At 47.6% G+C, this 26,821-nt stretch overlaps 10 protein-coding genes across 10 annotated transcripts; 4 read left to right on the forward strand and 6 right to left on the reverse strand.

Annotated features, from left to right (window-relative positions):
* Positions 1–16: 16 nt before the first annotated feature.
* BDR25DRAFT_352723 (uncharacterized protein) lies at positions 17–2,865 on the reverse strand (the record flags this gene model as incomplete). Its single annotated transcript, XM_033695053.1, has 9 exons — positions 17–112; positions 148–354; positions 383–393; positions 436–478; positions 541–570; positions 612–2,153; positions 2,227–2,335; positions 2,673–2,774; positions 2,807–2,865. The coding sequence occupies 9 exons, from the start codon at positions 2,863–2,865 to the stop codon at positions 17–19; spliced, it is 2,199 nt and encodes a 732-aa protein (XP_033550140.1).
* Positions 2,866–6,964: 4,099 nt separating this feature from the next.
* BDR25DRAFT_387455 (uncharacterized protein) lies at positions 6,965–8,259 on the reverse strand (the record flags this gene model as incomplete). The annotated part of the gene is made up of 4 exons (XM_033698060.1): positions 7,731–8,259; positions 7,592–7,675; positions 7,293–7,541; positions 6,965–7,239 (listed from the first exon to the last, which is right to left on the reverse strand). The coding sequence occupies exons 1-4, from the start codon at positions 8,200–8,202 to the stop codon at positions 6,965–6,967; spliced, it is 1,080 nt and encodes a 359-aa protein (XP_033550141.1). The 5' UTR covers positions 8,203–8,259.
* Positions 8,260–9,230: 971 nt separating this feature from the next.
* On the reverse strand, positions 9,231–9,925 carry BDR25DRAFT_257644 (uncharacterized protein). The gene is made up of 2 exons (XM_033686492.1): positions 9,574–9,925; positions 9,231–9,522 (listed from the first exon to the last, which is right to left on the reverse strand). The coding sequence occupies exons 1-2, from the start codon at positions 9,761–9,763 to the stop codon at positions 9,329–9,331; spliced, it is 384 nt and encodes a 127-aa protein (XP_033550142.1). The 5' UTR covers positions 9,764–9,925; the 3' UTR covers positions 9,231–9,328.
* Positions 9,926–10,842: 917 nt separating this feature from the next.
* On the reverse strand, positions 10,843–12,458 carry BDR25DRAFT_282736 (zf-PARP-domain-containing protein). Its single transcript, XM_033687993.1, has 6 exons — positions 12,230–12,458; positions 12,015–12,150; positions 11,805–11,961; positions 11,666–11,752; positions 11,206–11,618; positions 10,843–11,160 (listed from the first exon to the last, which is right to left on the reverse strand). Exons 1-6 carry the CDS (start codon positions 12,243–12,245, stop codon positions 11,124–11,126), a joined length of 846 nt encoding a protein of 281 aa, XP_033550143.1. The 5' UTR covers positions 12,246–12,458; the 3' UTR covers positions 10,843–11,123.
* Positions 12,459–13,283: 825 nt separating this feature from the next.
* On the forward strand, positions 13,284–15,891 carry BDR25DRAFT_332914 (uncharacterized protein; the record flags this gene model as incomplete). Its single annotated transcript, XM_033692792.1, has 2 exons — positions 13,284–15,582; positions 15,853–15,891. Exons 1-2 carry the CDS (start codon positions 13,375–13,377, stop codon positions 15,889–15,891), a joined length of 2,247 nt encoding a protein of 748 aa, XP_033550144.1. The 5' UTR covers positions 13,284–13,374.
* Positions 15,892–17,578: 1,687 nt separating this feature from the next.
* Positions 17,579–19,988, forward strand: BDR25DRAFT_218081 (uncharacterized protein; the record flags this gene model as incomplete). Its single annotated transcript, XM_033684919.1, has 2 exons — positions 17,579–18,842; positions 18,895–19,988. 2 exons carry the CDS (start codon positions 17,579–17,581, stop codon positions 19,986–19,988), a joined length of 2,358 nt encoding a protein of 785 aa, XP_033550145.1.
* Positions 19,989–20,954: 966 nt separating this feature from the next.
* On the forward strand, positions 20,955–22,574 carry BDR25DRAFT_257657 (uncharacterized protein). Its single transcript, XM_033686493.1, has 2 exons — positions 20,955–21,057; positions 21,141–22,574. Exons 1-2 carry the CDS (start codon positions 21,001–21,003, stop codon positions 22,512–22,514), a joined length of 1,431 nt encoding a protein of 476 aa, XP_033550146.1. The 5' UTR covers positions 20,955–21,000; the 3' UTR covers positions 22,515–22,574.
* Positions 22,575–22,867: 293 nt separating this feature from the next.
* Positions 22,868–24,381, reverse strand: BDR25DRAFT_352728 (uncharacterized protein; the record flags this gene model as incomplete). Its single annotated transcript, XM_033695054.1, has 9 exons — positions 22,868–22,938; positions 22,982–23,085; positions 23,120–23,162; positions 23,246–23,364; positions 23,431–23,560; positions 23,587–23,869; positions 23,909–23,985; positions 24,042–24,107; positions 24,144–24,381. The coding sequence occupies 9 exons, from the start codon at positions 24,379–24,381 to the stop codon at positions 22,868–22,870; spliced, it is 1,131 nt and encodes a 376-aa protein (XP_033550147.1).
* A 412-nt stretch (positions 24,382–24,793) lies between these two features.
* BDR25DRAFT_312401 (uncharacterized protein) lies at positions 24,794–25,180 on the forward strand (the record flags this gene model as incomplete). The annotated part of the gene is made up of 1 exon (XM_033691292.1): positions 24,794–25,180. The coding sequence occupies one exon, from the start codon at positions 24,794–24,796 to the stop codon at positions 25,178–25,180; it is 387 nt and encodes a 128-aa protein (XP_033550148.1).
* A 47-nt stretch (positions 25,181–25,227) lies between these two features.
* On the reverse strand, positions 25,228–26,496 carry BDR25DRAFT_352730 (uncharacterized protein; the record flags this gene model as incomplete). Its single annotated transcript, XM_033695055.1, has 10 exons — positions 25,228–25,443; positions 25,472–25,668; positions 25,705–25,761; positions 25,789–25,850; positions 25,898–25,954; positions 25,998–26,066; positions 26,108–26,199; positions 26,255–26,369; positions 26,403–26,428; positions 26,485–26,496. 10 exons carry the CDS (start codon positions 26,494–26,496, stop codon positions 25,228–25,230), a joined length of 903 nt encoding a protein of 300 aa, XP_033550149.1.
* Between the last annotated feature and the right edge of the window lie 325 nt (positions 26,497–26,821).

The following is a 26,821-nucleotide window of genomic DNA, read 5'->3' on the forward strand; positions in this document are numbered from 1 at the left end:
AAATACATTTTGTTCATCATCTTGACAGAATAGAGGGCATGGGAAAGATATGGATCTTGACGCCGTCTATGCGCTGCTGTACGAGGTTGTGCCCTAATGCGGAGGTTGCGGACTTGGGGAGGTCGAGACAGATGCAGGGATGCAAACTCCAAGTACCTGATTAAGCTCTCTCTCTGATAACCTAGTGGCAGCCGGGCATGTGTCTGGCGTATTCCAGGATTGAAATACGAGTTCACTTTGTGAGACGACATTGGCTTGATCCTTGAACACAATAAAGTCATCGGAAGAATGATTGCTGGGGTTCTGCTTTGTGATTGCCACACTCTGGAGCGGGTATTGATAGAATAGGTCAACCTTAAGTGAATGGTTGGAGACATGTCACAAAGAAGTGGGCTCGACATCTCTCGGGTTGCCCAAGTGCTTAGTTTCACCAACTGAGGTACGGAGGACGCGCAAGGGTGGCCAGCCAGTCTACAACCTGCCATGGTTCAGCATCGCAGCCCTTTACACTAGTCCCATAACCCTACTCTTATATTCTACCTCCTTGTTCTCCCTCCCTATAGCATAGGCCTAACATCTATCATCCCATCCCCACTCCCACTCCTCCCAACCCTCCTCTCCAGCCTCTCCCGCCCTTCCCTCATCATTATACTAACCTCCCCATCCGTCAACTCAATCAACCTCTCGACGTTAACCTCCCTCATCACCAAACTCTTCACTGTTACAAGACACGCACTTGCCCTCACATCCAGTGGCTTCTCAACCACAATTTTACAAAATGCGCCTAACTCCAAGAAATGCAACCGAGAAGCCTCGAGACTCTCGAGCATCATCGCAAAACAATGCGGCATGGCTTCGAACTCGCGCCAAACGATTTTGCCGCCTTGGAAGGAGATGCGGCGGGCTAGGACCGCGTCTTCGTCGCGCAGCATTTCTTGCCCGAGGGAGAAGAATATGGGGGGGGAGGACGTCCAGTCCTTTGCCGCGAGGGGTGAGACGAGCGGATGGCAAAGTGCAGAGCCTTCGCAATATAGATCTGCGCGGGGAGGGTCGACGGGCCATGCAGAACAGGGCGGGTAGTTCATGTGGTAGGTTTGGCTCGGGGGTGGGAGGTAGTCGTATTTCCGGAGGGATTCGATAGACGGGAGGGACCGGGTTACGTCGAGCCATGGGGAGGTTAGGGCTAGGGCTGCTGGGATCGGGATCTCGACATCTTTGCCGTTGAATTTCACGGTTTTGGAGGGGTTCGTTCGGTGGATCTGTAGGATCGTTTGGAGCAGTGCGGTTGCCAGCAAGCCGCCTGCAGAGTCGCCACCAATAATAATCTCCGATGCTGGTATGGGGTTGTGCGGTGTGCCTGGTGGTGGATACAGCAACGACAGATATGCCGTCAGTGCATCCAGCAGCGCAGCTGGAAACGGATTCTGCGGTGACAAGCGATACCGCACCGAGAATACGCGTCCTCCGGTCGCTTTCGCAATTTTGCTCGTCACAGGTCGATATGTCGCTGGATCCAGAAGATACATAGCACCACCGTGAAAGTACAATAGCGTGACCCGAGACTGCACTTCTTTCATCAAATTCTCATACTTCTCTTTTTCCGACAGTCCTGCAGGTTCAGGCTCATTTTCAGAAACTCCGCCTCTATACCCATTCCACTCCGCCTCCAATGGCACGGCATCAGGCGGGGTATACATATCCTTTCCACATCCACCCTCATTCTCACCCCCCATATCCTCAATCGCTTTAAATAATATCTGGCGTAAATCATCCTCACCAGGAACCTCGCACTTGACCTTACTCACCCAGACTCTCCCTTTCACACCTGGATCTTTTGTCGTGAGCCATTGTTGTTTTGTGATGCTCTGTTGTTTTGCGGTTGGGCCAAGCATCTGTCGGACGATTTCTATTGTGAGTTCTGTTCGGAGATCCCATTTTGTGGCATTTTCAGATAGGGAGAGTGTGTGCAGGAGAGCAATTTTGCATATGAAGGGGAGTTTGGGGAGGAGGAGTTTGAACATGGTCAAAGGAGAAGATTCCATAGTGGCAAGAGAGTATGTCAAGGGATTGGTGAGATAGGTCTTGTTTGGCAATTGAGTAGGATGGCGTAGGAGGTGTTGAGGGGATGTTAGGGTAGAGGGATGAGGAGGATGCTGGGATTAGGCAGAGAAGGAACTGGATAGAGGGAAGTGCAGTGTAGTGTAACAGATAAAGTGTTGATGCGACATTGTTAGTGTGATGACAGACGAGCCGAGGTATGTAGCGGATGCAAACATCGACGGAATCTGTTATATGCATTAATCGGTGGATCCTTGGCGCGTCATCGGCAAATTCCCTCCGCCCCCCCAAATTTTGCAGTAACCACTAAATATGCCTATAACGCGCTTAGTATTAACATAATCTGTCACTATTACTACTATGTAAGTTAAGGCTGTAAACTTACTAGTATATAGCCTATACTAACTTTTTTTTAGTGTTATAGCTACTCTTAGTTAACCTTAATAGCTTAAACTAGTGCCTAAGCTACAGAGGGCGTCCTAGGGGTAGCTACGCGTATAAGAACTAGTACTTTTTGTTAGCTAACAGCTAAGCAAGCTAGTGCTAGTAAGGCAACAGCGCGTTAGCGTAAGTTAGTTAGCTAGCGTAGGCCTGTAGCAGTTGTGGTTACTTACAGGAGTCCTCCAGCCCAAAAGCAGTCTCGCGCAGCCCCCAGGTCAGCTATACGGCCTGCTGCTACTCCATCGATTGAGCTAGTATCTATCCCATCGTCGCCGCTCCCATCATCTCCCCCGATAGTTGATCCTACTCCGCCTGCTCCGCCTGCTCCGCTAGTCGCTCCACCTGCCCAATCAGTTCTCCAGTCATCCCCGCCACTAGATGAACCTAAATATAAGATTAATATAGCGTACAACCTGCGTGTAAACAAGGTAAGTGTAGTAGATAATTTAGAGTTAGTTAATTACACTTTCTTTCTTATACTAACTATAAAGAATAAAGTAGATGCTATAATTATTAACCCTATATTAAGTATTAACAGTAGGGACTATAAGGTGTTAAGTTGCGCTGTTAGCTATTAAGTAGACTAATTAAAAAGTACCTAGTAGATGTTAATAATTAACAACTTTAGCTTTATAACTAAGCAGCGCCTGTTAGAGTAAGCAGACTAATACATATGTTAGTTTAGAGGGATTAAGCGCCTTAAAATAAAAGTAGAAGTAAGACTTAAAGTATCTGCCTTATAGAAGGTCTTTCTGCGCAATAAATTAGTTAATAAGCTATTATTTAATATTCTAGAAACACTTACAGATCTAAGGCGTACGCAGCAGCTGCTTAAGGAGGCTAAAAAGATAGAACAACAGGAGGCTATATTTACAGCTGCGGACTATGTCAGCTTAATTTACAGCTGCTAGGTCTGTATTAAGGCGCTCTGTAATAACTATAGCTACTAGTGCTAGGTTAATCTGCTTACTTATAAGCACTTTAAGATCTGCCCTACTAACACTAAGACTTAAGCAAAGCGTATTCTTAAGAGCATAAATAGTGTAAGTATTAAATATCTACTAACCTAGCTTGTTAACTACTAGAGGTAGAATATAAGTAATAAACTGCGCGTAAACCTTTATAATTAGAGGGGCAAAGGCAAGAGGCCTAGGTTATTATTAGACTTTAGTAAAAAAAAACTATAAAAGCTAAGAAAGCAAATAGAACTTTAGTGTGTAAAAAACTAAATGTAGAGAATAAAGAAGAACAAGATAAAGTGTAAGAAGCAAAGAGAGTAGCGTAAGTTTAACTATAAGTTATGCTGTAGCTAGCTATTAAGCTAGCTATTTACTACTAGAGGTAGTTAGCTATACTCTTTACTCTATAGCTAGTTTCCTAGTGTTTTCCCTCTGCATGTCCTGTTCTTGCCAGGCCTACCACCTACTGCTCCTTTAGCTGCTCTGCTAGCTGCTCTGCAAGCCCCTCTACAGCAGAGTACACTAACTACTTAACAAACTGTTAATATACTAGTCCTCTTATTAAGCCCTGTAACTAGTAGTAGACGTAATAATACATAGAAAACTATAAAGAAGTTTTTTAAGTAGTTAATTACTTAGTAACTAGAAGAAGACTAAGATAACTATAGTAGGGCAGTAAAAGTAGTAATTAAGTAAAAATAGATAATTAGAGATCTTTACTAGATGTTAAAGCTAAGTAGAGAGCTCTACTTTATTGCAGTAGGTATGTTTAAGTTAAAGGATAAAATAGTTTAGCATTTAGTTAATAATATACATAAGTTTAAACTAGTTTGTTATACTACAGTTAGTCTAGCAGCGTTGTGTAGTATAAGAGAGAAGTAGGGTAGCATTAATTATAGTTTATAGTATACACTAATAGTATTTTAATCTTAAAAATTAAATAGTTTACAGAGCTTCTGCCTTACACACTCTAACACTTTTTACTTAATATATAATCTACTAGCTGTGTACTTAAAGTGTTTTACAGTAAACCTATTGCATCTACTCTCCTATAGCGCTGCCTTTAAGAACTTTTTAAAGCTGTTAGAACTAAATTAAGCTTTTATATATATATAATTTTTATAAATCTACGCCTTTAAAACTAAAAAAGTAAGCTTAATTAGGTTATAGTTAGGCAAGTATAGCAGCAGGTACTGCATAATATACCTAGCGCACTCTAGGACCTGCTAAACCTTATTATTTGTATAAATTAAGATGTTATTAAGGACTATTACTATTAGTTTAAGGCTGTATGTTACTTAGAAAGTAGGAATTAGTTGCAGCTCTATCTATTGTATAAAGTCCTTTTAGTTAAAGTAGCCCTTCTTAATCCTAGTACATAGCAGGTATCCTCTTATTATATAGGCAGGCAGGATTGCCTAGGTAGCGCCTTGCTTTATATCCTAGGTATACTAAGACTTGTGGCCTACTAGGCTGTACGCGTAGTGCCTCTACTTAGTCTTCTTGTTAAATATTAACTTATTTAGAAACACTAAATCTTTAGCTGCAAACTGCCTTATTTTAACATAATATGCCTAGTGTAAATCTTTGTTGTAATTAATTAAGAAGGGCTGTAATGTGTAACAGTTTTAATTTATCTAATTAAGGTATTGTAAGACTATAGACTAGTTTACAAACACGCCTCTCTCTACCTTAAGCTAGCGTACAATCTTGTCTTAGTACATCTACCTACTCTGCATAAGCTTATTAAAAAGAGCTTGCCTATCTGCCTTACTAATTTTTATAGGCTGCCCTAGCACGCCTTAAACTAGGCGTTAAACGCAGCTGTAATCTTATAGATTTAATAGTACGTTGTCTATAGCTTGCCTACTGCAGCCCTTACGCTCTGCAATTGCTTAAGGATGCTACCTAAGTAGCATAAATTAATATATATTAAGGCGTGTATAATATAAGAGACTATAATTTAAAAATTAGGGACTAGGTAGTTAACAAGGTAGTTAACAAGGTAGGCAAGCAGAGACTCTATAGGCGCGATACATGTGGGAACTAACTAACTACTACACTAAAGAATTGTTACTATACACCTTTTGCATAGGACTGTATAGCTTCACGTATATACTTACTATATAAGCAGGTATTGTTAGTTACTAATGCTTTATTAGTAAATTTAGTAGTTACTACAAAATTTAGGGGGGCGGAGGGAATTTGCCAATGACGCGCCAAGGATCCACCAATTAATGCATATAACAGATTCTTAGCGCTCTGCGAGATCTGCTCTCCTCCCCTTCTAATTTTTGATGACAACGACGCCATTTAAATCTATAAGAGTCCTATAATTTTACCTCTTCTATATGTAGAATCTCTCATTTCCCTTTTTCAATTAATATTGCGTAGTTGCTAAGATATACAAGGGCTGTTATTCTACTCTTCTATAATTTAAGAGGGCTCGCTTAATAGTCTTAGGATAGTTACATAAAATGCACAGATTCTTAGCGTTTCGCAAATTTTACAAATCTGCTCTTAGCAGCAGCGTCTCTTTCTAATATGGAATATGGATATTAATATTATATAGATAAGAGCTTATAGAGCTAGGGGTGTTATCTTTATTAAGAAATATATTTGCGTTGCTGAGATATAAAAGAAAATGTGTTGGGGGAAATGCAATTTTTGCGTACGCTAAATGTTTTGGGCTAAGGGTAATACGTGTTGATTGGTTGATTTTGACATCACTCGGAATCTAAGTTGGGATAATGCTTTGTGTTCTGTAGAGCAGATATGTGGGATGTAGGTAGGTTGCATGCTGAAGAACTGTGTTTCAGGTGTGTTCTTGTCCTACTTGTTTTCTTACGGAAGATCCAGCCTTGTTTTGTAATCTAAGAATATGGCGAGGATCTAGATGTTTGCATTGTGTTCTGTACAGAGAGCACGTATAGCCTTGGTTTATTTTATAGTAGAATATGTGTTTCTAAATCTCCTGTTTTCCTGAAGTAAACATTTCGCCCTCCCTTTTTCTAAGAATGTAGCAAGGGTCTAGGTGTTGACAAGGCATTTTATAGAGTATGCACGCTAAGCCTTGATTTGTTTTGTCTTAAAGTACTCTGTATCAAACATATATTTTTCTCTCTTCTTTTCGTGCAGTAGGTAGAATATATCTGCGGACAGTAACATCCCAGCAAGGATCTCAACAACTTACATATATCTTCTATAAAGAGAGCTAGCGCAGAACTGACGCACTGTAAACTACTAAAGCACTTTCTAGCTCTATATGCCGTGTTCCCATTTCTCTACAGCAGGCATAATACATCTCCAGGCACCAAGGACACAGCAAGGATCACAACATTACGTATTCATTCTATACGGAACCAAGTGCAGCTTAACTCTTTGCGAATTATTAAGGCCTATACTAGGTACATGCATTGTGAATCTGTTTCTTAACAGGAAGTTTCATCCCCCTGCCTCAATCCTCCTCGTCCACATCCATCCTGCCTCCCGCTCCCATTCACCCCTCACTTCACCCCCTCAATCTCCATACTCCTTTCCCTCCCCCTGTCTAAGTTCTCCATCTCTTGGTCCTTCACCCGGGACCAATCCACCATCACCCGATCTCCCCCTCTCACAAACATTGGCACGTCTTCTCGGAATCCACTCCCCAGAAGATACCGCTCCGTCGTGTTGCTCTCTGTTGTCGTCAAGCCGTCACAGTCTCCGCCATGGATGGCGCACTTGATGACGGGGGCAGTAGGGGCGGTCAAGTGATCGACCCAGAAAGGCTCATCAGACCCTGAATTGGGGTTTTAGTCGATTGGATGTTGAAAAGTGAAGGAATTTGCCTACTAGGGATGAAAGGGAAGGCTCTTAGATCTACATCTGGGTGTACGTCGGCTATGAGCTTCGTTAGGCGGCTGGAAGAATTGATATTGCGCAAGTTAACACGAGTGAGAGCTGGAGAGCTGTTCGTAGACACGAATGGCGAAGTATGGTGAGAGGCCGGCGCAGACGCAGCGTGGAGGTTTGCGTGGGCGTAGTCGTGAGGGACGAAGAGACGCGGGCTGGTAGCGGTGCGAGCGATGAGCTCTTGCGGGGCTGGTGAGGAGTTAGGAAATGAAAAGCGAAGGTGACGATGGGACACCCACCTCGACGTGTGTCAATGCTGGAGGGGCGGGTGGTGATCTGCGGGATCAGAGTGTTGGCAAAGCGGACAGTATGGTCGTGGGAAGCTGAGATGAGGTAAGCACAGATTCAAAACTGGGAGGGTGGAGTTTAAGTATTTACTTGGGACCCTGGAAGAAGAAGCGAGAACAGAACCCGAAGCAAGAGCGGCTTGAGCAGCATGTCGAATAGTCGGCCTCATCTCGACATCCTCCTCAGTGATGATGTATTGACTGAAGTTTCCGGTCTCCTCGTTGATCTTTGACTTCCAAAGAGCAGCGACCTCATTCTCAGAACGGAGGCGCGGGCTATGGGGGTCATACGATGGGGCGGCAGTCGCAGTAACTCCCGCCACATTGATCCTGCCATTGGTGAACTGCTGGGGCTCAATTGGGTTTCCAGTTGGTCCATAGATGTAATGGCCACGGTAATAGTACGCGAGGGCGGTGGTGATGGCGAAGTCGCCGCGGAAGCCGGAAATGAAGCAGCGCGTATTTATAGTGTCCATTATGGCAAGTTGAAGAGGTGGTGTAAAGAAGTGGAGAAGGAGGAAATAAGACGAGGCTGTTTGCAAGTAAACACATTCTTTTAGCATCAGTAAGAAGGGAAGTACCTACTGGTACTTCACGGGGTGCCTCTGTCTCTGCCCGCCTCTGAGCAGGAGGAATGGGCAGATTGAGGGAGCGAGTGCGTGGTAAGGACTGACCCAGACTTTTGCGAGTAGGAGAGTGAAGACAAAGGCAGAAGCTGGCAAGCTACTGGTAAGGGAGTTGGCCTAGGAAGATGGCGTGAAGGCAAGAAGGCTATGTAGCTGTAGGCGGCGAGTTGGAGGTGTTGAGGTTGAGGCGGAAAGAAAAGTAATTCTGGGGGAGGAGGCGGGACTTTATGGGCCGCCGCCAGGTCGACATATTAATGGTTTTCATTGACACTGCAACCAATAGTGTTGCCCTGGTGACTTACAGGCAGCAGGGGTGCTTACGGATTGCGCCGTGTCCGTTAGTCCTCTCCAAATTGCTGTGATACCCTATTAGCCTTCTCGTTACCTCTTGTTGGTGGCATATAGCCTGTGGTTGATAGCAAAATAAGTGATGGGTGTATACTGAATTCTCAATAACTAGGGGTCCTAAGATTGTGTTTTCCATGTAAGGTATAGAGAACATCCGGTATTATTTACTAAAAAATCAACCTGGGATCAAGATTTAATTTACTATCAACTGTAATTTAAAAGTAACCAAAGGGAAATCAGTAGTAGCTTAATCAAACATCAGGACATATTGGGGAGGACTAACAGACCAAAGACAATCCGTAACTCCGACACTACCCGCCAGGCAACAAGAACAAATAACAGCATCATCTCATTGTTTGAAAACTTGCTTAGAAGTTCGTCATTTGAAGCAGCGTAAGAATGACATTATAACCTGCAGTGTTGGAAAGCGACAAAGGAGACAAAGAATTTGGCGTATATCGGGGTTGGTAAGGGATAGGAACTATTAGGAAAGGCATTCATCCTACTATGGGTTCTTTGGATTGCCCAGGCAGATGAGCATAATTCCACACTGTATAGGCGGTGCTTATATGAATATGGATATGACAAAGTTGAATACATATAAGAATCACATGAAAGAAAGATGTAGGCAAGATATGATACGCCGGCTTATATGATTATAGGTGGAAGCTAATCTCACAAAATGTCCCGATACCATAGTTCCCAAACTGTCGAATTATTTTGCACGTACCACGTCTGACATGGCTGATCTCGTGAAGTCCTTACTTGCGAATGGAAGAAGTTCCATCCCCAGGGCCGGGAAGACTTCCCTCATCCCAGGCTCAGCATAGGTGCCAGCCTGTTTGGTGGCTCCGCGGGTGCAAGAGTCCATGATGTTACTCTGGTCGATGGCTTCCTTATCATCACTGGCTATGGTTCAATTAGTCTGATGAGTCTATTGCACACAAGCAGGCATCGTACCTAATTGTTCGTTGGAGTCAGCAACGTCAGGGTCGATGGGATCCTCTACGGGAGCTTCATCTTTCTGGACGGGGATCTGGGATTGGCCTGTGCGGCTGACATAGCTGTTATCTATGGGGTCGCTGGTAGTGCCGTCACTGGGGATTTCGTTCTTCTGCTCGTACTGATCTTTGAAGGAGAGGTTCGACATGATATATATGATTGATGGATGTGCTTGAAGCAAACTTATTTATGGTATTAAATTTCCGGGTAAATGAAGCAGAAGAGGGCAGTCTGAATATTGCGAAAGTAGCAATGCTACTTCCTTTACATATATTCCCCCGAGACCGTCGGAGTACGTCATGCTTTGGAGGGGGACCAATAATGCCTCAGATATGCTAGGGATGTTCTCATGAGAGTTGGATACTGCGATAGCGTCGTGCTAGATCATAATGTCCATTGGAAAGCACAACTATGACAGCATACCCCGGAGGGTCGCGGAACGAGCTAGCACCATAGCAAGTCGGACGATATCTGTGGGGTGGCCAAGCCAAGATGCTAACGGCAGATAGGCACAAAGTAAACTAGTCAGATTCAGATCGGGTTCATAAGGGATGGCTTGTTTAGGAGAACATGTGTTCCATCTATTTCATCGCGGACGACAGAACGGCATCATGATCCGGCTGAAGCTCTCGAAGGTGTTACGATAGCTCGAAACTGTTGCCAAATATCAATTTATCATCGATTATAGCAATAAAGAATAGATAATGGGAGAACTTGTGCCAGTATGAAGGTGGGTCGAAACGCTAGGAACCCTCAAACCAGCGCTATTCAACGCAAACGCCACCTCTTTGATCGCCATGCCACGACTAAGCGTTTCCCAACTTCGAGTCTTCGCGTGAGCTACAACAGCTGCTTAGTCGCTGTCGGATCCGAACCGAGGCGCTTTACTAAGGAATAGCAGACGTCAGGACTTCGATGGTATGGTCTAGCGACAGGCACCGCGCGCGTATCTCGTCAGGACATATGGATCTGACTAACATCGGGAGTCTAGGAGCTTGGACCGAATTTGGGCCGTTTCCAATTGTTGCTGACCGCGACATTTGAGTCAGGTTGATGGGTGGAGGTGGCTGTTGGGTTGGTGTGGACGCTTTGACCTAATGCATGAAAAACGCTCAAGCTTGGATTTGAGAACTATTGGCACTAATTATAATATTTCCTCATTTGTCACTATGATGTTGGTTGGCAGGATAGGACTATTCCGCACAGTGTGTACACCGAAACGCTGATGGATTATCCTGCTACATTACGAATTCGGACAATTTACATGAAATGGTAGCGCTCATGGGTATCTATATTACAAAGAAGTTTTGGAAGGCTCAGAAAAAATAATCGGATATCGGCTAACATCCCTAAGCCTTTGGAAGAACGCGTTTTCCCTCCTCGTTACCCTCACACATACCGAGATAACAAGGGACATGTGGAAGATGTGTCTATGATGTGTGCAGAAATATACTAGGGAGGAAGGCGGATTGAGTAGGCGTCCTGGAAGGCAATGGGATGCTACCAAATTACTCGTCCTCAGCCGCAGCCTTCTTCTTTCGGCCCCTTCAAACGTTAGCATTTGTGTACTGAAAGCTTAAAAAGACATACCTCTTCTGGGGAGCTGGCTTGCCATCATCAGCAGCAGCAGCAGCAACCTTCTTCCTGCCCCGCTTGGGCTTTGGAGCCTCGATGTTCTCTTCGGCCTCATCGTCCTCATCGATAACTTCCTTCTTGGTGGCAGCCTTCCTTCCCCTCATCGTCTTCGGTTTGGATTCAGCCTCCTCAATAGTGTGGTCTTCTTCTTCTTCTTCTTCCTCCTCCTCCTTCTTGGCGGCCGCCTTCTTGGCCCTGGTTTTCTTCGGTTTCGGCTCGGCGACCTCTTCATCGTCTCCTTCGTCCTTGGCGACGACTTTCTTGCCTTTACCCTTGGCCTTCTTTGGAGTGGGCTCCTCACCATCAAGCTCGGAAGCTTTGCGTCCACGCTTCTTGGGAGCTGGCTTCTCATCCGGATTTCCATCAACCTAGACTCTGTTAAGGGAATTCTAATAGTGAGCTCACGTGCTCATACCTCCTCGTCATCTCCTTTCTTCTTCTTCTTCGCCTTGGTTGCCTTGACGCGGAATCCCTTCATGCCCGGTCGGTTCACCTCAACGTCCTGTAGAGATTTTAGACGACAGATCGTAAACACTGCAATTCACAAGACTTACCCCTCGCCAATCTTCATCAGCAACATGCCCGACTTCAAGGGCTTCCTTGACTTTGGCCTGCGAAGCGGCGTCAAGCTCATCATAGCCATCGACCATGTCAGTATCGCCACCTGATTCGTCCCTGAGGTTCTCAACTTGAAGCGGGGTAACACATCCCCTTGGCAAGTCAATGTAGTCCCGATTAGGAAAGAGCGATGAAGAGTATCATACCAATGCTTCCAGCCCCAGCTCTGGTGCTCGTCAATGGTGACCAGCGTGCCGAATCGCAACTCTCCTTTGGTGATCTTGATACCTTCCTTCTTGCACTCTGTGTTCTTGCAGCCGGCGCGACCCTGCTTGGCGAGCTCTGTAACAAATGTGAACCGATATTCGGGAGTATGATAAGAAATAAAACAAAGTAACAGAATGAGTGGGGTGTATCTTACCAACACGGTACGGCATAGCTGCGTTGTAGATTCAGCCTTATTGTTGTTGTTTGTTTGCGCCGCGACGGTGGAGTGACAGCTGTCTTCGTGGTAAAGACGCGTGACAGACGCTTATAAGATGAGTGAAGCAAACAGTTCTGGGCCTGACTTGCGCCACGCTTTGAGACAAGGAGAGGCAATGTAGTGCACTCCAGAAGGAACTCGGCGATGCCGTGTGCGGAGGTAGAGGAGAGTCGAAGGGAATGGTAAGTAGGGGAAGGTGTCACGCAGCCTTGCGCTCGGGCCTTTGTCGCAGTCGCGTCGGTCAAACACGAACGTCATGGATGATAAAAAAGTTGAGGCTGCCAGAGCAACACTCCGAATGACCCTGCCTTCCACCCCGCAATTCAATGTGCGCTGCGAATAATTGCATTCGCAGTGCTCTCGCTCAGGCATTTCGTCCGCCATCTCATAGATCCCCCATTGCTTTCTCCGTCTCAGAATTCCTCGTTCCGTCTCTTTCCCCTCCAGCGAACAGAGGCTTCTCATCGACGAAACACTCACAGACAGAACCTCCCCCCTCTCCGCATACCCGTTTTCAGTCTTCGACCCACTCCAAGTCTCCAATCTATCCCGCAAGTCCATCTAAAAAACCCCTCCCATTTCGCATCCCTCTCCCGGATCTCGATTCTCGCCAGCGCATACAGTCATGGCTATCGGCTATCGATCCTTTCCTTCCATCCCATCTGCGGCAACGACCCTCAACAGAAGACGCTACTGCGCTTTCGGCGACGGCTCTGGACTTTTCGAGCCTTCTCAATGTCGCCCAGGACTCGTCGCAAGATATCCTCCGTCACGTTGGATTGATTGAGGGCCGGTGGGATACTGTAATATGGCTTGTCAAGAAACTCGTCGAAGGATTCTCAAAGACCCAGGAGCCACATGCACACCTCGAACTATTGGCACATGTGCCATGGCCTCAATCCCAATCCTCCCCTCTCTCCCTCGCGCAAATGACCCAATCCCCAATCATGATAGAGCGGGTCTGGCCCTCTAGAAAATTGGCTCACAGTCTGGATGAGCTAACATCTGCTCCGGAGTCTATTGAACTTGTGCACAACATCATAAACCGGGCATTTGGCCAGGTGTGGCGAAGCTTAGGGGGGATGATTCTGGAAGCTACTAAATCGAACGAGCAGGAGAAAACATCGGTCATGTCTCACGTACTGGAAATCATCGCATATCTGCATCACAGTGGACTCATCCCTGAGTCCATCTACAAGTATCGGCCGCACCAGGACAACTACGCCCTTCAGCAGCCTCCGACGCTGCATCTCTTATCATCTCAAATCCTTACAGCTCTTTCGGACGCGAGCTGGAGGGCGCATGAAGCGTCTGTGCAAATCGCCAAAGAGAGAATGAATGCGTCTTATTTTCTCGGCCACGAGATCCCGGGTTCACGGTACAAACTCCACGTCACCGAACTAGCTCCTGAGTTATGGCTTGAGTTAGTCCTGTGGTCATGTCTCCACGGAGGATGGATTCTAGATGGAACGGCAATACTTGAACAGATGCTACCACGCGAAGAAGGGTCTGAATGGAATCTCATCAGTTGGCGAGAACTTCTCCAATCAAAAGACGAGGAACCTTCCTCACCTCTACGAGGTTGGCAACTCTTTGGGACGCCTATCAAATCGAACGAAGAAGACCGTAAGCTTACACAGCGCACAATCAGCAGTGAAATTGTAACGGCGTTCGTAGATGGACTGGTCAATACTATGCGTGTTGGTGTTGGCACTCGAGGCACAGATCCAGAGGGTATTGTGGAACATATCAAGAACCTGAAACAGTTACTGGACCTTCATGGCCTAAGCTTAGGGTCGGCATCGTGGGACTCGGTCATGGTTCGCTTGCTAGAGTCTGGAGGTATCGCACCAGAGAAACGGCCGGAACTCTTGTTGAGCATTATAGATCTGGCGTCTGGATTTGGCACGGAAGTTGGATCCGTCAATGCTTCTTCCGCGAACGTTGGGAATTTCCATGAGCCACCCTACTTTTTTGATGCTTCTGCGTTATCAATCGGTTTTCTCCATCGGTCCATGCGATCTTTCGTTGATAATGGTGATGTTGCAGGGGTCATAACAAGTCTCCAGCGATTGCAAGATTACACAGACAACAACAGGCAAAGGTCAATGCGGCAGTTCTTCGACAATTTAAAGAATACACCACTCCTCCAGGACCAGCCTTTTACAAGCAGATTTATTCCAATTGAGTTTCCGGGCTTCGAATGTCAGGTCCCCGTCCCCCTACTAGCGAAAACCTTAGATCTTATTACCGAATCGAGGCTGCTTTATCTTGGACGATCGCTCATTTTCTCGGAAGACTTAGACGGACCGCTGATTGATCATTCAATGTACTACAACTGGGTTATGGCTGCTTCAATCATACGATTCGGTTCGGTGGCGCGAGAGGAGAAGCTTGTTCTCAAGATTGTGGAAATCACAGGCTCTTCAGGCAACGGGCAACAAGCGAGACTTCTACACCCCGAAATTCTGAATGCCCTGCTTAATGCTCAAGTGCAGCTTCACCGCTGGGAATCAGTGCAGGGGATCCAAGACTATGTCTTAAAGAATCCCGGCTACTGGCCACGTCCCCAAGTTCTTGCCAACTTCGCTGCCGCCCTCCTCCGCCTGTCAAGCGACATGAACGAGTACACTAGAAGGCAGAAGTTCAAAGCACGCACTGCGTTCACTGATTTCCTCTTTTCTTGGGAAGCATTGATTTTAACGAGCTTGAGGAATGAGCTCAACTGCATTCTTGGTGTCTTGTCCTCTGTTCACCAGGATTTAAAAGATTATTGCACCCAATTCCTTGCATTTTCTGTCCGACAGAAAGTTCAGTTATCTGCAAATGACTTCAATCTAGTTCTCGGAGGAGTGCTTGACGGGTTCGGCAGTAGTAAAGGCAGAGAAACTGTGGAAATGTGGTGCTACCGACCCCCCAAAACGTTTGAACCGTATCGGGCTCCGGGAGGGCTGCCTTCTATGCCTCGATTTCGAATCAGCAAAGGCGAGGAATATGAGAGTCGTCCAGAAGACATCACAATCACTCAGCCGTCGGGAGCTCAGCTGATTCTACAGGGACGAGTGCGCCCCAATCGACAAACGATCTGGGCGATTCTTCGGAAGGTCCAGCAGGAAGAAGATGTGCGAAGGGCAAGCAAAGCTGATTTGACTACTGAGACACGCAAGGAGGTCCGAGATACGTTGAAATGGGCGGCGAGATTTCTCTACTATCTTGGCTTCGACTACGAAGACATCATTAGGGATCTGGGCAGTCTTGCTGAGCTTGCCGAGCTTGAGGCTCCGCCGGCAGTACGAATTATTGGGCTCGATGGGGATCCGAGAATCCTCAAAGTGAGAGGGGATGAGGAGATCGGTGTCTAACCTACCTCCTCTATTACATAATTGCAAACCTTGGATACGGACAGCAAGAAATTTTTTGGCTTCAATTCCCCTCAACTCGTGCAGATACTCCACATTTCGTCGATTTTAACCGAATGCGCCGCCAGGTGTTACTGCCCCAGACTAGTATCACAGTGGTACTAACTCAGAAGAAGCAGCAATATACTGATCTCTACACAGTCGTGGCATCCCCCTCTAAATGTTTCTCCCTCCTCGTAGGCTTTTCGCACCTGTTCTGTTTGCTACTAACCACAAGTCTGACCAATAGGAAGATCCGTTCTGAGGAAGGCGAAACTTGTCTTACCCAATCAGGACGACCCACCTTTTTGACCCGTCGAAGATCTCGAACGCGTCCGGATGGAAACTCAACCAGACACCAATGCATTTGCTTTTCGAAATACCAACGCCCTCGCATGTGAGCATATGTAGCTAGGAAGGTTGAACTGGTGTAATGGTTTGCTTCCTAGTAGATGCGCCTATGGAGGTTCTCGGCACTCGAACCACAGATTCCCTGCTTGATTTCCCCAACAACCTCTAACGAACTGCGCACTTCATATTAGATATACTGCAGGCCATCTCTCAAGTCTGGGCTCATGGCGCACACGTTTCCTCTGCGACGGCCCGCTGCAAAACCGTACCCTTTCCAGAGCGGCTGCATCTTGACCGCACACCGCCTTTTTAAACGATGAAACTGGCGCCAGGCCGTATCGATAAGAGGGTCTGTCGACGTAACCCACAGGGTCTTGTGGGGATGATCCACGATGTCTGCGCTCCTTCAAGGGAAATGGGCAGATAACGGCACATGTTTATTGCCGAAGAAAAGCACGACATATTAGATATCACGGATGCAGAGAAGGGAATCTGGCATCACAGCAGTGAGCAATTTATGACTGCCGTTTTGCATGCAAGGATGACAGCGACTGAGGCAGTGGTGTTTTAGCAGGCGCCAATTGGGTTTTGCCGTGAGGATCTCTGATGCCCTTTTTAGCCCTGTTACCTCCAGGCTATCAGTGCAATCCTCGCCGCGGGTGCAAAGTTTGGTTTGGTGGGGAGTCCAGGTTCCGCAGTTTTACCTACCTGAAAAATTTACCCCTCAGGTTTCAAGCACGCGACAGTGAAGAGACAAGTTGGACGATGCTCGGACGAGCGAGCATTCTGTGGTGTTACCACGGAGGTGCTGGGATTCATATTGAGCGTGGGCATTGACAGAGCACAGAGCGGACTGTCGTTGGTGGTTGGCCGTGGTCTGACTCCCAGCGCCCTTCACCGACTGTGACGCTGATGCAAGTCCAAGGAGACTAGCATCCGAAACGGCAAGGCGCGCCAAGATTTCCCAAAATCATATTCTCCTCCTCGTCCTTCCTCCCGCTTCCTCTCCCCATCCCACCCAAAGACAACGAAGTCACCATACAGAATCAAAAAGAGCCCATTTTAACAGCATTCACCCCCTACCTTCGTCGAGACAATGCCGCAGGCTATCGCTGAGCTCTAAACCTCCCACTGGGAGGCCCACATTTTCCCTGTGGGCTCTCCCAGCCGGCCTAGCTCACGAGAATTTCAACCTCAACGACGATACAATCTCTCGATTGCGAGTAGCACACCTGCCCGCTATCGACATACGAATTGATCCATCGTCTGGCCTGCCCTGCCAAGCAATCCCGCATTGTCAGTTCACCCGGCTCAACCTATCGAACATCGACGACTTTCACAGGCTCGACATAGTTTAGAGCCTCACCAAAGTACACCACATATATTCCCACAGAACGCTGTTTTTGCCCTCCCTCTTCCGAATCTTCTGACCTGTCCTCCCGTATCCTCACCCTTCATATCTCCCTCGCTCCTTCCTCATTTCTACAACCCAGACAAACGACTCTGCTTGATATATCACAAGAGAACAGGCGCCACAATGGCTAACCTGGCACATTCACGATTGGTGGTGGCCGACCTGGGCGGAAAACGTCTCCAAGACCACAAGCTCGTGTATGAGAGTCCCGCTGGTATCCGTAACAGCGACCAGCGCTCTCCATCTCCAGAGGATGCTCGGCAGAAGAGCACGAATCACACTGGCGGCCGAGGCAGTGGACAGTCCACGAGTGAAGAGACTACGAACGAAGATGACGATGAGGACAGTAGTGCTAATCAAGAAGACGATCAAGAAGATGATGATGACCCAGAGGTGCTAGCCCCGTCTCACGGTATTGGCTTGGGTAAAGGAAAGCGCCCGGCCATCCGTATCGATCACGCTGGTAGAGATGAGTCTCCTGAAGGTGCTGAAGAGACTGCATCCCGTGTGGCGGGGCACAAGGCCAGCAAACATCTGGTGAACCAAGTCCTCATGCATAACAAGAAACGCACGCTCAGCAGTGTCTCAAACACTTCTGTTTTGTTTGGAGAGGATGATGACCTTACTGCTGAGCAACATGCATTCCCGAGAAGCAAGATTCCGCGGAAGCTCAACAACTGCAGCGACACGAAAGACTTTGTAATGTACAAGAAGAATACTGACCCTACTGGCACGAATGGTTTGGATAATGCTATTGAGAGCTCTGACGATGAAGGACAGCAAGAGCAGACAATCAATGTCGATGACGAAGACTACAGTGGCGTCAATCTTATCAGTGATGAGTCTGATATGGAGAACTTGGAGGAGCAAGAAGAAACTTTTATCATCAACGAGGAGAAGCAACATGCGACTGATCTATTCGGCGGCCCTCGTCGAGCCGACTTTGACAGTTTTGGAGGTGGTGATTTCCTTGAGTGCGCCGCTGTCTTCCAAACCCATGAGTACCCAGACATCGGGTTTGGACAATTCTTCAATACCGAACCCCTTCCTACATCATCTATACCCGGCCCAGCAAGAAAGTACTCGGATAGCTCCACCAAACGTGTCCGTTTCGAGGATGAAGTCGACGAATCGGACAGTTCTAGCTCCTCGTCAGAACTCGACAGCAGCCTCTGGCCAGATCTTTTCATGGAGCAAAACAAGCTTCCTCCTAGCCTATATAAGTTGATTGAGAATGATCACGAAAGTGACATGGGAGAATTCCCATCCAGCGGATCAGATCACTCATACTGGGATGTAGGTCAAGACGAGGGCCGCAGTCTACCGCTACATGACCCTAAAGAGTTCGACGACGATTCGTCTGAACCTGGGTCTAGTGGTTACGAAAGTATGCGTCGCCTATCAGCTGTTTCATTGTGATTGCTAACGTCATTTATCAGCCGACATGGGTGACACTACTGACGAGGACACTGATTTCATCCCTGACTGTCATCAACTCACTCCCGGCAAAAAGTCGGTTCTACATCGTCCGTCCTCTGCACCAGGCTCAAAGGCTGCTAGCCCAAAGCCATTTGAGAGGTCGGCCAAACCCGGCCCGGCCGGACGAGCTATTCCTCCTCTTCGTGGCATCTTCATTCATGATGAAAGTAGCCAAGCCATAGCGGTGACGAATCGAGCTACCAAGAAAGTCACTTTCTACCGTCCGCGCGCCTCGATCTCTCTCCACCAACCTAATTTTGGAACGACTTTCGGTGTATATGATAGCACGTCTAGCACTGCAAACAACAGCCCTCGCACTTCTCTACAGCAATTCAATGCTGATGACAGTGACTTGAGCAACGAGATGTTCAGTACCGCTTTCCAGGGTTCCACAGATATCATGCTTACAGGAATATTTGGAGGAGACCCTGCCGATGGCTTCGGCAGCAGCTTCTCCGGTACTTTTGGACCACCCCAGGCATTCTACCCCTTCGTGAGCATCGGGCAGAACGGCAATATCACCACCGATGATCTTGATGAATACTATGACGATGACGAGGATGATGAGGACGACATTGATATTGCCGACTTCATGAATTTCGGAGATGATGGAGACGCGACGGATGCGGATGCAGATGGAGAGGAGGAACCACGTATTCCTGGGACCCCAGCAACTTCGATGATTGCTCTCAACGGATCCACTCCAGCCCAGCCTACACCGCTCACAGAGACGCCGCTGAATCGCAAACGAAATGCGTCCGATGCCATGCTCGAGCATTTTGATCGTGGCGTGGTTACTGCGTTCCGAAATAACCAAAATCGGTATCGCGATATTTCCTGCCTCCCCCACGATCCCGACCTCCGAGCGTCTGAATCCCGCCCACTCCGGTCTGGGAGATCGGCAGAAACCCTTATTTCACCTCTTCGTAAAAGAAGTTCGTTGTCAAGGAGGAGTAGGAACTTGGGCTTCGCTGGAATTACGAAAGCCACAGGAAAACTGCAGTCCACTGTTATGGAACCACGCCGTGGGCCTCGCCTCGGCACGTTCTCCTAGACAGAATACCACCTCGCTATCGCCCATAGTAGCTAATAACCGACCCTTCTAATTACCAGTATTGACGTCAGGGAGGAGAATTTCCTTGAATCTCTCGTCAAGGTATTCGAAATGACGCAACGATACCCACGGCTTTATACCATTCGAAATGTTCGCAGCAGCCCTGTTGTTACTACATGCTTGATTACGTGCTTGCATATCTACGAACAAATTTTTACTCCTACATCATTCGTTCAGGCCCTTCACCCAACGATACGGCCCAAGTCTAAGCAAGAAATCTCCTTGTTCCTGTTCAGTTCTGATCCTGCATTGAATTCAGAGTACATGTCATTAACCCTTTATTCCATTGTGTTGTTCACCACCCCTTTCTTCAACGGTGTTTTTACCTCCACCATCGTCGACTTTTCTTCCTTATTGGGATTCAAAGGTTCCGGGATGATACCAAGTGCTTTCGTGGAAACGGCGATGCGACGACTTGACTCTGGGGGCTAGGAGTTTGGTTTCATGGCTGGGAAAGCTGTGAAGTTTGACAAGGGGTGGCAGGATATCCTTTGTCAGGTCGTTGATACGGCGCTAGATTTCTCATGATGATGGTGTGTGTAGGAGTACTAGTTTTGATGGTTGTGCATGTTATATACGAATAAAAGTCTCCTTGTGTTCAATGGCAGTTTGTGCTAGTCCAGGTTTGTGAGGTAGCTGCTATGGGCTCGTCAAAACCAACTCCGACTACGGTTCGTGCTTTAGAAATGAGTTCCCAGGTGCTAGAAGTGCGGCTAGCTGCTCATGTCAGGCCACCGTTCTGTGCCACTGCACCTTGTAACTGTCATCCCCCCCACACTGAAATGCGATGGGATGCTTGGCAAGGTGTTGAGTGTGGGTGGCTCAAGCTCCTGTCAAAGGTCCGAAACACCGACGTCACTCACCAATCCTAATCCCATGTGAAAATCAACAACTAGCAAACATGTCGACGCGCATTCCCTTAGGTAACAGCACCCATGAAGAGGATCGTAGGATGGATGACCCAGAAGACGACTACAATGGATCTCATTCAATTCTTACTTGGGCTAAAGTAAAACCAACCCTTCATTCTCTCCACCACCCTTCCTTTTCCCACTCCCTGCATGAGACTGTGCTCTGCTAACAGATAATCAGGACACCATCCTCACCCCCTTCTACATCCTAACCTCGCCTGCCCTTCTCCGCACCTATCTCCGCACCCTCCTCCTCCTCCTAACCTCCACGTTCCTCTTCGCCCTCGCCGTAATAGCGTACAGCTCCTTCTACCTCTCCTACATTCCTGTCCGCGGCGTCGATGTCCCGGTTTATTTGCAATTTCCAACATCGGCTGCAGCTATGCATCTGACGTTTCCCTATGGTGTCGCAAAATTGGAGGGGCTGGTTTCGAGGCAGAAATATGATGTGATGGTCGAAATGGGTTTACCGAGGAGTGAAGCGAATTTGAGGGCTGGGAATTGGATGGTGGGTCTGGAGATACGTGGACCGGGGGCCGGGCCGGGGGCGGAGACGGGGGCAGGAACGCTAGGGGGTGGTTTTGTGGGGAAGATGGAGAGGGCGCTGGGGTGGGCGGAAGATTGGGATGCGGAGGATTTTCCTTCCATGGCTAAGGCTGAGAGGGAGAAGCCCCCTCAGACAGGAGGCAATACGCAGGACAAGCACAAAATAGGTGTAGAAGCAGGCGCCCTACTAGCACGATCGCGCAGACCCGCAATCCTAACCTACCGCTCCCCTCTCACCGAATTCACCTACCGCGCCATCCGCCTCCCGTTCTACATCCTCAACTTCAAGCACGAAGCCGAAACCATCAGGGTTCGTATCATGGAGGGCGTGGAGTTCGGCAAAGGCTGGCAAAATGTACCCTCGACTCTCCGTCTCGAACTCCGAAGTACAATTCCGTTAGAGGTGTATAAAGTTAGTGTGAAGTTTGTAGCGAGACTGGAGGGCCTAAGGTGGGTTATGTATGAGTATCGATTCCCCAGTTTTGTGGTTTTTACAGTGTTGTTTTGGGGAGTGGAGATGTGCGTTGTGTTAGTTACTTGGGGGTTTTTTTCGCTGGTACTTTCGGGAGCTGGGGCTGGGGGAGAGGAGATGCAAGAAGCACAAGGTCGTGGTAAAGTTAAAAGGGAAGAAGGCCTCGCAACTCCGAAAACAGACCCAGACCCAGCATCTTCCGCCCCTTCAACCCCGCTATCCGACACCTCGCGTACCTTTCCAACACTTTCGTCCCACAGACGCCTCCACTATTCGTCCTCGGAAGCCCAGGCCCAAGTCCGTGAATCCGCAAACATCAAACCCGAGCCCACGAACCGGATCCCCAAGCTCGAAGACATACCCCTCAAAACTGAGGCCGAAGCGGATGACGAGGATGATGAGGACGAAGACACAAACTTCATACTCGAGGAGCCAATGCCGAATACAATTGCAGGTATGCTGACGGATTCGGGAATCGGGACGAGTTTGGAGAGTGGACACGAGGGAAAGGGTGCGTGGCCGAGACGGAGGGTGTGAGGTGGTTATAAGATGTGTCAATTTAGGAGTTATATGATGCGAGGATATGCTGGAATCGCGCTGTAGATACTGATGATGATGTTGGCGTTGGCGTTGGGCTGTGTCATTCGAGATACCACTTCTGCTTTAGGGAAATTGATTTTCAGATTCCAATATGCATGGAAGGGAATTCCGTTAATAGTTGAAAGCAAATACCGCAATAGTTCAAGATGGGTGAAAGTTAATAATAGTGAGACATTCAAGAGCAATAACAGAACTCTAAAAGTGGGCATTCTCCAGTTCTGTAATCATTCACCATTAGACTCCTAAGTCGTTAGCGCTCTTTCCCGCTGTTGATCCAGCATTACGTCATCCTATGAAGCAGCTTCACTTCTGTCGGAATCGAAGAGACTAGGACGTAATGCATTGACAATTTCCTCATAAACTTCACGATCATCACGATCACGATTCTTGGCAGGGCTTCCAACAAGGCGTAGTACTGTACGATTGGGCGATTTTGAGGCCTGTACGGGTGAGATTTTGTGTACGTTCGTACGATAGGGAGGAGGAGAGGTAGGTGTACGTATCGTAACTGTTACGGCTCACGTGATCTGTACGAGTAGTACGATTCGATTAAAGTACGCCGTACTCCAGTCAAAACAGCTAAGACTATAGGTCCCTAGAGACGCAAGATTAAGGTCTAATTAACTATAAAATAACTAGTTCTCCCTAGTAACAAGAGCAGATAGGACTAGATGAGGCCTGTAAGGCAGCAAGAGGCGTGGTGTGAGGGGGCGTGGTGTGAGGGGTATTGATCAGGAAACACAAGTCACAGAGAGGGAATGCAGGATAGGGGGTAGCGAGAGTAAACCTTAGGGTTGGAGGCAGAGGTACGGAGGCCTAGGAGCCTATATACCCCGTGCCAATCCTAGGGTACTGAGGGGTTGGATAGCTGTAACATAACTGTGTATACAAACTTCCCAAAAGGGTAATACAATCCGTACTACGTACCGTACCTAGGGCATCATTAAACGTACGGTACGGCTCACGAACTCGGTACGTTCGTACTGAACACGTGACCGTTACGGTTCACTTTGTACGGACCGTAGTACGGCCCGTTGGAAGCCCTGATTCTTGGTCGAAGCCTTGCAGAGGGTAAAATGGTTGAATTCTTGTTTCGCCATGCTAACCGGTGTCAGCGTTATTTTGAATCTTTTGTTTTCAACGTGTAAGCCTTGAATCTCTTGGGTTCGCCTCCTAGAGGCTCCCCTGAACCCATACGCTTCGAGCCTCTGCATTGAGTGGCTCTGGCACAAGCCTTGTGCGGTCCACAGTGGGTCATCCAGAATGTTGATTGCATCGTCCCCCAAACTATCCTAAGTGTGTATCCCAGCAACGAGCCTCTTCGTGTTTACATCGTCTGGATAGACTTTACCGGAAGGATCGCTTCTCCGTGAGCTTTTCCAGACATTGCTCCCGGAATAACCAATTACTATATATCATCACGCACTCTGCCCATACGAACTGAGAATTATGAGTTACTGTCACGATAATCCTCTTCGACTCGCTGAATTACCGAAGGAAGTGCCGCGGGGAGATAATCTTTCCAAGAGACTTAAAATGTTCGAGCCAACACACCCTCAAATCTACGAGTGTTTACTCTGGAACATCTCCCTCTAGTATAAATTCTTCCCTCATTTCCAGAGATGCTGATATCCATTTTCTCAGGGTCTTTATCCCGATAGGATTTTGAAACAAGGGAACTGGAGCATGGATCAGTGAAGCATCCCACAGTGATGACCTGCCCCCCGAAATTCGTCCTAATCTCCATTTGTCGTAGATCTTGGTCGTATATAATCGCCCTCCTACAGGTGATTTGGTCCTCCATAGTGCCTCTCCAGGTAACTCCACCACACGTGTGCAGTAGAAGACGGAATAGCTCAGAGATATGAATGATGATGGGAAAGTGTCCGCGGTAGTATTAAGAGGTGAGAGGGTTGAGTTATTAATTAGTTAATAAAATGTAATGCTGATCCAGGGTTCTCGTAGTCGCGCGGTTTGCGATGCGCATGAGCTGGGAGCTTCTTCGCCGCACCATGAAGGACAGCGAGCGGAGGTATAAAAGATTTGAGTCTTGCTGGTTTACGATTCTCTCTTCATCAAATCACTTTACTCTCGCCTTTCCATTGATAAAAAGTACCAAGTAAATCCATCCTCATTCAAAACTGAAGTACTTTCATGGCAGTGCTAACTATTTCCGAGCACCGTTGCAGATACCAATTACTTCTGTTTATGGATTAATGCCCTCCGCCAAAGTAATCTCTCTTTCTGAGCTCAAGAGATGGGTCACGTCTTCTGTCTCACGCATGAAGACGGTTGTTGGAGGTAACGGCATCGCAGGGTTCAGAGCTGCACCAACTCGGTCCGGGAACAACGATCAAAAGATTAGCAGCCAATTAGACTATGGGAAGAAGTTCGTGAAGGATGGAAAGACCTATCAGCGGCTGAATTGGCAGCTCAACAAAGATGCGGAGAACTCAACACTGAAGAAACTCGCCCAGCAAGATAGTCATTATGTTTGGTCCACTGCTGATGTTGAAGTCGTCGAGAACCCATCAGATGACCAAGCGAAGACTGCAACAGAGGACGTCTTTAATCAGTTGGAACGCAACATAACCCAGAAATGATAGGTGCCGCAAAGAACACTGGCTGTTTTGTATTGTCACCTTTTGGCTCATGTTTCATCCTTACCTTCAAGTGCGCCAAGTGTTCCTGGGGCTGTTGGCCATTGCCAGACCCAATACACCGCGTATGTAGAGTTTATTGATACATCAGAAGCTATAGCAACATCCGTTTCACACCATTGCTCGTAGACTGATCCAGGTTGACCCTCAACAGGGTCAAGAAATTCTTGCTGCCGTGTAAGAGAGATGTTTCCGGCGTTGACATTCTCCGCGAAACATTCTCTCCCAGGAGACTTCTCTCCGCGAAGAGACTCTCCACGAAGCTTCCCTCTCCTTGGAGAATCTCTCCACAAAGCTCTCCTCTCCATGGAGCTCTGCTCTCCTTGAAGGATCTCTCCCTAGCGCTCCTCGCTCCTCGGCGATCTGATTGGGGCCCAATTCCAGACCCTCTTCATGCTGCTCAGGGATGAAATCAGGCACAACCAGAGGGGCTCAGGCTTGAATCAAGCACGATCAAGCCGGCTCACGGTGGCTCAGGGCGAGCTCATGAGTGCTCAGCCACAGCTCGAGTTGCTTACTAACAGCTCACGTTACACCCCGGCGTAACTCACGTCTCAAAACAGAAATGGACACTGTGTGAGGGCATTTTGTCCCCATATATCTCTCGCTATTGCTGTGGTCGAAGAACCCAGGGGGTTAATGTGGTGAGTGGACGGTTACGAAGAGGAACAAGATTGGGTCGGTGAAGTTGATAGCAGTGTAGCGTGCACAGACCACCTTGTACGCATAGCCACGTGATAAATAATTCTTTCAGTGAGACGTTTGTGCCGATTCACCTTCTATCGTTTCAATTGCAACAAACAGACGAGGCTGTATGCTAATTAATGCTCTTACAGAATGCGTACCAAACCTTAGAAAGAAGGATATCACAAAATGTGGATAGCCTGAGGAAGAAATCGACGAAACTTCAATACCTTAAGCAAAGCCAGGCAGCATGCCCCATATACATCCCAAACCCAAACCTTTCATCCTATCTATCCCTCGGCTTATATGCCTGCATTGACATCTTCACATTACCATCTCTCGCACGTCCTTCTTCGCATGAATCCAAACACATGCATCGCATAGCACGCGTCCCGCTCCCGTGTTTATTCTTGTCTTCCGCTCTCCAGTACCAATTTTCCCGTCTCGACTGTCCGATTCCCAAAACCCTTAAGCATGTGACGGCATAATTCCGTCCCCATTCCCACCCTTCTCACTTCAGGAGAATCTTAGGTGAAATGCTTGGGTGGAGATCTTAAGCAGACTAGGGTGGACATGGTGCGACTTTAGATGTAGCTAAAAGGCATCGATGTCCAGCTCTAACATCTCAGACCACTTTTCGTTTTCTAAAGATAAATGGACAAGCTTTCTGGCAGAAGCTTATTCTGCGTAGATTGTAAGAACGTTGAATTTGGAATTGAAGATCAAGTGGGTAAGAGATTTAAGGTAGCGTTCGGTGGGCCTACACTAGCGTTTGATCGGGTTACTATTTCGAGATGCTTGGAGGAGTACATGGTTCGACACAAAGGATTTTTTGTCGGAGGACTCTTATCATGGATTGGAGACTATTTGATTGTGCTGTTGAAGTGACGTCGACGATGC

The sequence above is a fragment of the Lindgomyces ingoldianus genome (assembly GCF_010093535.1).
Source record: "Lindgomyces ingoldianus strain ATCC 200398 unplaced genomic scaffold BDR25scaffold_9, whole genome shotgun sequence".
Classification (NCBI taxonomy): domain Eukaryota; kingdom Fungi; phylum Ascomycota; class Dothideomycetes; order Pleosporales; family Lindgomycetaceae; genus Lindgomyces; species Lindgomyces ingoldianus.